This window comes from Panthera onca, chromosome X (genome assembly GCF_046562875.1).
Source record: "Panthera onca isolate mPanOnc1 chromosome X, mPanOnc1 haplotype 2, whole genome shotgun sequence".
In the NCBI taxonomy this organism is placed as follows: Eukaryota; Metazoa; Chordata; class Mammalia; order Carnivora; family Felidae; genus Panthera; species Panthera onca.
In genome coordinates, this window is record NC_138357.1 from 15,688,710 (window position 1) to 15,697,748 (window position 9,039).

At 43.7% G+C, this 9,039-nt stretch overlaps 1 protein-coding gene across 1 annotated transcript; it reads right to left on the reverse strand.

Moving 5' to 3' along the window:
* Nucleotides 1-3,382: 3,382 nt before the first annotated feature.
* On the reverse strand, nucleotides 3,383-7,759 carry BRS3 (bombesin receptor subtype 3). The gene is made up of 3 exons (XM_081792889.1): nucleotides 7,326-7,759; nucleotides 5,445-5,796; nucleotides 3,383-4,055 (listed from the first exon to the last, which is right to left on the reverse strand). The coding sequence occupies exons 1-3, from the start codon at nucleotides 7,757-7,759 to the stop codon at nucleotides 3,642-3,644; spliced, it is 1,200 nt and encodes a 399-aa protein (XP_081649015.1). The 3' UTR covers nucleotides 3,383-3,641.
* Between the last annotated feature and the right edge of the window lie 1,280 nt (nucleotides 7,760-9,039).

Below are 9,039 nucleotides of genomic sequence, written 5' to 3' on the forward strand. Positions count from 1 at the left end.
GATCCCAAAATAGTGTACACCTGTTTTCAGCAATGTGTTATTGGGGTCCGATTTCATTCCTGAGTTCACAGCATAGGTGATAATATGCTACACAGCCCTGCTACGGCACGTGACCCTCTGGATGCCTGCTGTATCCACGGGCCCCTCTGAACAGGTGGCCAAAATGGTTCCTTAGGCCTGGGTCCCCTGTGACCCAGCCAGCGTGGCCCCCAGTCTGCCCGGTGACCTGGCAGGGGAGCCCTGCATTCTAGACCGAATTTGGCCGTATGAGCCAATAACAACCTCTCCCGGGGACAGGAACGAGTCCGGAACGGGCAGGGACACGGTCAGAGTAACACGGAGGGCGGGAGGCCCACACAGGGAAGGTAATGGCACAGGGGCCTGCTGTGAAGTTCCCCGGGAGCGGGAGGAGAAGCTGAGGCCGTGACACAGGCTCACCGGGTGACCGCGATAGTGGAGCAGTGGTGTTGGGAGCCACGCACCCTTGTACCTACAGTGGCCTTCTGTTCGACCACGAGACCTGACCGTTGTCTTGTTTCGTTTTAACCACGCTGTTGTCTCTATGAGGCCTGGTTCCCGGTTCTTAGTTCCCTGTGTGCTCGTAGAATTGACTCCCTGGTAACGGAGGGAATCTGTAAGCATCTCTGTGTTTGTGACCTGTCTTTTTCAAGCTTTTTTGGCAAGTCATAGAAACACTCAAGGTAACAAGCAAAAAATACCTATCTATGATGAGGAGGAGGATAGCTCCTGAAGTTCCAGGATGGGAATGTAGCCGGGTCTCACGAGGGAACCAGGAAGAAGCTGCTGGACCCAGGAAGCTGAGCCAGTTCTCAGGACCCAGACAGCCAGCTTCTCTCTGAACGTCTTCTTCATCTTTTTAGGGGCGATCTGTGCTACGCTCTTGGCCTAATAGGTCATGGCCTTCTTGGTGGATAAGAATACATTAATTTGAAAAAGCAGACTTCTCAGCCGGAGAAATCTCCTACCTGGCCCAGGAACTCTGGAAAATTACTGGCCTATACCAAACTATATCCATATTTTTTAACGGCCTCTTCAAGCTCGCTCTCTTCAGGAGGTTTCCTGTCCCTGCTTCCTGTAATCTCAACATACAGTGGAAATAAAAGGAACTCCTTTTGACAAAAAGAGTGATGGATCCCTGACCTGAGATGGTTGACACTGCAGAAATCCTTCTAACCCAAATTTGCTACCTTCGGTGGGTATGCCAGTGTTAAATGTTTTCTGGCACTTTCAACGTCAAAGACAAAGACTTACCATTGCACATTTTGGTTATACCTACGTTTGTGACTTTGTTTTCCTGCTTTGTAGCGTATTATTGTGGTTGTTTATTCGAAGTCTTGGGTCAGGGCACACCCTGAGCAAAATTGGGAAGTATACAGAATTTGTTTTTCATGTACCCCAAGCTTTTCCCCATTTGGGACCCTCTCCAGAGAAATGAAGTCTTCCATAGTAACATTCCTGGAACCACAATAGGCAGTGTGAAAGAAATTGTGGCTATTGGGATCTACTTAAAAGGTTAGCTCTGATAAGGATCATCTGTTAGAAACAGAGAGAGAGGGAGAGGGAGAGAGAGAGGGAGGCCACCCCCTCCAAAAAAAAAAATCAAAACAAAGCCATGGATTTTAATCTCAATTCCCCAACTCTGGATGGGGGGCGACGCCCTATAAAAGCATTTAGGGAATTATTTTATATCAGATCCCTGAGTCACCCCTGAATTACTAAGAGTGAGGAAAATGAACGTTCTTTGAGTTCTAGTTTCACCAACTGCTAAACAGCTTTCTTGGCTTTTGTTATCTGGTACTTTTATCAGTTATTTCTAAAATGCCATGCTTGGAAGAGTAAAGACGTAGTTTTTACTCAAGAGTGAGGAAATCGTAAAACATCTGGGAGTTTTGTGACATGCAAATAACTTAAATTTTCTGATTAAAATGGGTTCTCAGTTATATTCCTCCAGAACTATTGTTTTTTTCTTACTTGTATTTTGTTTTTTAAGTTTATTTGAGACGGAGAGAGAGAGAATCCCAAGTAGGGTCCACACTGCCAGCACAGAGCCTGACATGGGGCTTGCACTCACAGACTGCGAGATCATGACCTGAGCCGAAATCAAGAGGCGGATGCTTAATTCACTGAGCCACCCACGTGCCCCTGTGAGAACTATTGTTTTTAAAATATAAACTTACACAGAGTCATTTAAAACTTTATTTGATATTTATTTCCCACCACTTATTATGATGTCCAACTTAACACTAACACAATATGGGCACCCCCCCCCCCCAAGTAAAACAATGTTACACACATGTAAAGTTTAGTGTTGATAACACGTTCCCTTTTTGGAGCCACATCATCAGCAAAAGTTCACAACTACACGAGCCATTTACAGAAAGCTCAAAACTACCAAAAGCACACTCCACAATCAAGGCTTTGGAGATACGGATTTAACTAAAGCGCCAAACATATCCTTTAATTTGCCCCAAGAAAACATTTTCTAAAACCACAAATCTAAATCTGACACATGTATTGACAACAGTTTGTTTGAAATAACAGTTCTTAAGCTTAAAGCGTTAGCAAGTAGGAGCAGAGGACAGAAATTCAGAACCTTCTATCTGATTTCCAAGGGCAGAGGTTAATCAGGCCACGCTCTTACAGGACTCAGGCACCCATCGGGTTTAAAGAAGTCAAGCAGGAAGATGATCTGGGAACAACTGCACGCCCAGATGTAAAGGATTTCGCGTGGTACTTCTCCATTTTTTAGAAAGAGGGCACTGCTTACCAGAGAGAAATGAATTTCCTTAAAGGAAGAATTTCAGACACTGGCTGGTCCACGGGGTTTTCGACAGGGGTCCTTCTCTGGGGCCTCCCGATGACAATAAGCGTGGCCACTTATCCTGCCCGTGAGTACGGCGAGTTCTTCACAATATTTGTGAGAGACATGTGCTCCATTATCGATCGATGCTGGTTGTAAGTGGAACTAATAAGTCAGTAAGTGTTGACCCAGTCAGACAAACACCCTGCCCCAGATCCTTACTCGGTACGTTATAGTCACTGATCCCAAAACATTTTCACTGGAATCGCAGAGTTTTAGTTACGATGGGACAGAGATTAATGGAAAAGAGCAGTCAAAAACACCTGCGAAGCTTTATTTTTTAAGGACTTTGTTTTGCAAGAAAACTGCAGACGTTTTATTTCTATCTGATCCCCTTTTCATACACAAAGCAGAATCTCTAGATTTGCACCACATACTGAACACAGACACAGTGTTATGCAAATCACAGGAGTATACGAGAAATGAGAAGCGTAGATGTGACGGGAACACGTTGGATTTTCCAGTGTCATCCCGTTTATTTCACCTTCTCTCCCATCCGAGGTCCCGTAGGACCTGCCGACATACAAACGTGTCTTTTGACACCTAGTGGGGCTTCATTTTATTTAGAAAGCCCGGTAACGTTAACGTTTGTACATTGAAAAAAAAATATCATGGTTTGTCCTTTCCTTTATAAGGATCTCTCACTCCTAGGATTTCAGCACAATGCACAAACAACAAAAATCCTGACACCATCCACCTACTCACAGCTCAGAGTCGGATACTCATGCTGGGAGGAAAAATACCATTTTTAATTGAAAAGCTAGACTCTGTCATCTTCCTCCTTCGCACTACACCCAGTGAACAAGGTCACGCTAATTTCAGACACCTGCGTGCTTGTAGCGCCGGGGACCCTTCCCATCACTGCCAGGTTGTTAAGAGGGGTCTCGGCAGGAGGAGGGTCGGGCAGCCCTGCCTTGCAACAGAATAACTGAGCTTTGAAATGCCGCTGGAAGGTTTTGCTCAGCCAGTACAGAGCGAAGGGGTTTACACAGGAATTGCTGAAAGCCAGAACCCGAGAGAAAATGGTGACAATGAAATGAATGGCAGAGGGGTCCACGTAGGTTTGATAAGTGAATGAGTGGTAGAGATACAAGAGGTGATTCGGCAACCAGCAGAGAGCAAACAGGGCCACCAGCACCAAAACAGTTTTGGCAATTCTCTTCCGGGACTCAATCTGTAGGGGGGAAGAAAAACGACCACAGGGGGGAAAAAAATCATTTAGCTGGCAGAGATTTTAACGAGCCACGCTCTAGATTTACATAGACATGAACAGTTAACAGGCTGGCATCCCTTTGAGCATGCGTTTGTGAAATAACGCGTTGGTTGGGATCTGTGGGAAGGCAGCCCGTGCCTATAGAATCCAGCCAGTTAATTGGCATGGTAACCCATGATCTTGGTCTCATTAGCTCTAATTCAGAGACTCCCAGCCCCAGTTTTGAGATACTCTAGGTCGTCTCCGATTATCTCAAGGAGCGTTGTGGAATTCTTGAAATTTTAATTTAATTAAAAACAGAGAGATGCTATACGAAACTGCTTTCACTGCCTCAGCAGAGGCTGGCTAGGTTAGGGTGTTCTTCCGGGGTTTATGAAAGTTGCCAAAAATTATTTGTAGTCTGTAAGAATTCTGACCCTACAGTCAAAGGAATGAAAACCAATGTGTCATCCTACCTATACCTGTGAAAAGTATGCTGCCTACACCTGTTAATGAAGGAAATGAACCAGGTTAAGTCCCTGTGGTCACAGAGTAAAGAGAACTGTTCACACGGGCACCAAATATGCAACTTCAGCCTCATGAGCACCCCTGTTGAACCAACTGAATGGACTGGTCAAGAATAGCCCCCCCCCCCCCCCCCCAGGAAAAATAGAAATCCTGTTGGTGTGTTTTTAATCAAATTGAACAATGTTTTGGCAACATTCTTTTTATTCTGTTCATCTTTATGGAAGGAGGCACACTGGCTCTTGCAATGGTCTTAATCAAACTTCTGTGAGTCACTGTGTTCTCTTGCCACTGGCACTTACCTCGTCCCTTGAGCCCTCGGCTTGCTCATCTGAATAAGCCGGTTGGTTTGCAAGTGGTTTGCATCGAATAATATCAGGGCTCCTTGCCAGTTCTATCATCCTGTGTTTTTGTCATTCTGTTACACTTTCTAAAGCAAAAGATGCTTCACTTCATAGTCTCACCTTGTGTGCTGTTCATCACTACTCGATGGTGTAAATAATTTTGATGGCTCCCAAACTTCAGCTGTCCCCTGTCTAACAATAGCAATCCCACCACTTATCAACTGCTTACGATGCACCGGGAACTATGCTAAGTATTTCGTATACTTCACCCAGCCCCCATCTTCATTTCACAGGCAAGGAAACCGAGGCTCAGAGAGGTTAAGTCACTTGCCCAAGACTGCACAGCTAGTACGTGATAGAGCCAGAATGACAGACAGTCTGACAGACTCCAGAGTCCGTGATCATAGCAAAATTACTATCCCGCTATCGTAGTTATTGCTCGCAGGTGCAAAAGTAGGAATTTCATTTCTAAATTCATGCATGAGTCCTGATTAATACATACCTGCTTGCGGGCATGGCTTTGTTCCTCAGTAGGTATGTTCAGGGTGCTTTTGTAAAGGGTCCTAGCAATCAGAGAATAATAGACAGAGATAATTGAGAGTGGGATAATGTAGAACACCAAGAAGCACAGCAGAGAATGTATCTCTTGCATGAGCTTCTCGGAAACAGGATAGGAGGTACACGCTTCAAGTGACATATTTTTGTTGGGATCTTGAAAAGTATACACGTTTGAAAATATAGCCTCTGGTAGAGCAATGATCATGGACACGATCCAGACACAGCCAGCTTTGGCACAGGTCTTCAGAATGGCATTGGAGGGCTGTCGCTCTAGGGGCTTCACAACTGCTTTGTATCTGGAAACAAATAACCATAGGCAAAGGTCAAAATACATATCAAAACTACAGAGTCTTAGGGCTAAAAGTGATCTCAGTGGCCATCCAGTTCTGCCTCCTATACACATGTATATAACCAGGTCAACATTAAGCAACTGAATGAGTTATGATTTCAATAACTAATACACAATACACCCCAGGATTTTATGTTTCTGCTAATCATCTTTTCTCTTATTCACTAGGAGGAACTATTTCAGATTTGCAATTTTATAATTTTGTGTGTAGATCCTCTATTTAGGACGAATACATTTTTTTCAGCATGATTTCTTTGTATGATTGAGAGTAACTCATTACCTGTGTATCACCTTATGGGTTCTAAAAGATTTCCTTTTTGTATAAGTGACTGAGGTTAAACCTAATTCTCCTTCCTTCGTGAGTGAGCAGTCATCAACCTTCCTAGGAAAGAATTCCATGAGTTTGTGCGGTAAAGAGAAGAGGGTTAATTTCTCCCCTGTTCATACGTGCTTATTTGTTGCCCGAGCCGATCTGTAGGTAAATTTAGAGCAAGGCAAGGGTGAAATTGGACACCCCGTGCCCATGCAAAGATGTCTTTATGCTGACAAATTCGCCTTAAAATCTACAGCCTTTAAGTAAATCTGCACTTGAATAGGATATAAAAACAGTCAAAGCAAAAATCCATAAAAGACACAGGGAAAGCTTTTCCTCTTCTCTGATTCCAGAATCTGAACATTTGGAGCCTCAAAATTTTTTTCATGCTTTCACAGTTATTCTACAATAGGAACACAGAAAAACACAGTACTTAGACTGAAAATATCCTAACGGAGCCGGAATACCCTGACTGCCGGAGGTTCTCACACGCTCTATCCACAGAGCTCTAAAAGTCAACCGGATTAAGTTATTTCTCCGGAAACAAGAATGTCATTGACTGCCTATAGAGAAAACAAATACAATTAGGTGGTGACATTACATTAAGTTACCAGGCAGCCGAAAACCTCACCATTTTTCTGCCATTGGTTAATTTGATGAATTTCAAGTAAATTAGATGCATGTGTATGTGGTCAATTTCACACCTATGCTGATGTTTTAATGTTGACCATATTGTACCACTAGGCTGCACTAATGTATAAAGCATGAATTGTTTTTCTTTTCCACCTGGAACAATTTGCCTTACTTAATAAATAAACTGAATGGGGGGGGGGGTGGAAACACACACGGTTCAGTATTGTTTCAAGCAAACAATTACACTCCAAAGAGAATAAATTATTCCCAAAGCATACAATTCCAGCCTTTCCTCCGATGCTAACCCAGGAATTTTAACCTTCTCACACCAACTTTTTTTTTAATTGCCCCCCCCCCCCCAGTCCCCGGTTTTCCAATCTTACATCTAGGTTACAGACTGTAAGAAAAGCAGAACAGTAGCCGGTGAATGCTAAGTACAAGCTTTCCTTTCTTTTTTCTTCTTCTTCTTCTTTTTTTTTTTTTTGGTTAATTTCACATCCTAGCAAATAAAACTGAGAAAAGAAACCCACCTGTCAGCGCTGAGAATTGTTAACGTGAACACTGATACACCGACAGAAGTGAGCCGGATGAAAGAAAGCACCTTACAGCCAATTCTTCCGAACAGCCATCCTTCCGCAAGGTAGTGTGTTGCATCCACCGGCACACAAGTTAGCAGAAGTAAAAGATCTCCAAACGCCAGGCTGGTGATGAAAATATTTGGAACTGTTTGCATGGATTTAGTCTTGAAAAAGACTTTGATGAGAATAGCATTTCCAAGGATGCCCACTGAAATGATCACAGCATAAGTGATGTAGATAGCACACAAAGCTTCTATTCCTGGAGAGTTGTCTCCGGTCCGTCCTTTATTTGTGGTATCATTAGGAACGACAGAGCTTGATGAGTCTGTGTCATTTGTGATTGGAATTAAAGTCTGATTAGGTGACTGAAGCTGTCTTTGAGACATTTCTTCTGAGGGCTCTGCCTTTGATATTTCTTCTGCTCAGTTTAAATGTGGCTGATTGTCACGTCTAATGCCTACGTCTAGTAACGAGATGGTAGAACAGAGCAGAATGGCAAGCAGATCCAAGACACCCGGATACTCCTTTCCTTCAGTTGTTCTGTGTCTCCCAGCATGCTTGGCTAAATGCTTACCGATCTGGCATTGAAGGGTGGGAGGTGGAGGAGTTTTATTGGCGTTTCCGTGACAGAAGGAGGGGGGTTGGGGAAATGCTCTGCAGTTGCTTGTTCTTCCCTGTTGGGGAATCTTATGAATAATTAGATATTATAAAATAATACTTATAGTTTATTAGAATCACCTTGTTTCCATGTCTGGCCACGAAAATCTACATGGGCGTCGTCCGTTTTCTCCCCGGGCTCATTCGTTTCTCTGCAATCAGAAGATGGTCTACTGCATGTTCCTTTACGTGAGAAATAGGTATGTGTGTCCTCTGAAGCACTAACTTGAATCCACCCCTCTAGATTTAATATCAGAGAGGCGCTGAAGCAACAAATCATTCCCACTTTGACAGGGCTGATGTCATTTGCAAGCAGGAATCATTCAGGCGACCCTAGTTATCGCCCAGCTCTGACACACAGTAATTCCCCACCATGCACATTACGGGGGCCGTGCCACAGTATATCCACGCAACCTTTCAGAGACGAAAAATCCAGGCAAACCACCAGTTGCTTTGTCTCTAAATGTCCTAATCAAACAGCTTTAGCTGTTTGACTGTCTGTTTTAATGCCCCATACGTTTGTAAATGCTGTTGAGGGTTTCTCTCTTCAGAAATGGTCATAATGAACCTGCCTTGTTGCAAAACAGAGTAATACAGGACGCTGCTCAGAGGTCCTGACACAAAAGGACTTGTAAGAATGAGAGTCATTCATTTCAAATGTAGGAATGCTGTGGGTTGCTCCAGAGATGACAGGCAGGTAGATGATGTTTCCATCAGCTGGAGGAAGAAGAAAATTAAGGCAATCACCTTAGTACCAGTAAGAAAAGCCCCTCGTTGCAGACAATGTAAGTATGTGATTTCCGTGTGTGTATGGGGGGGGGGGTGTTTGGTAGTGGGAGGCCAGCCATTTGAAGGCATTTAATATATCACCTGCTGAGAAATCGTCTCTGAAATGATCCAGTGCAAAGGATGATCTCTGGCTACGAGAAAACTCTGTGTAGTGAGGTTTTTATAAATATGCCCATATCAGAGGTAGTCTGGGAAGTGAAATGAAAAACAGCAAAGTATT

Excerpts from the sequence above, each read along its gene's own strand:
- BRS3 (XM_081792889.1), bottom strand. The coding sequence starts at position 7,759 with ATGTCTCAAAGACAGCTTCAGTCACCTAATCAGACTTTAATTCCAATC. Across the intron at positions 5,797-7,325 it reads ACAATTCTCAGCGCTGACAG|ATACAAAGCAGTTGTGAAGC; the intron begins GTGGGTTTCTTT and ends ATTTGTTTCCAG. Across the intron at positions 4,056-5,444 it reads AAAGCCATGCCCGCAAGCAG|ATTGAGTCCCGGAAGAGAAT; the intron begins GTATGTATTAAT and ends TCCCCCCTACAG.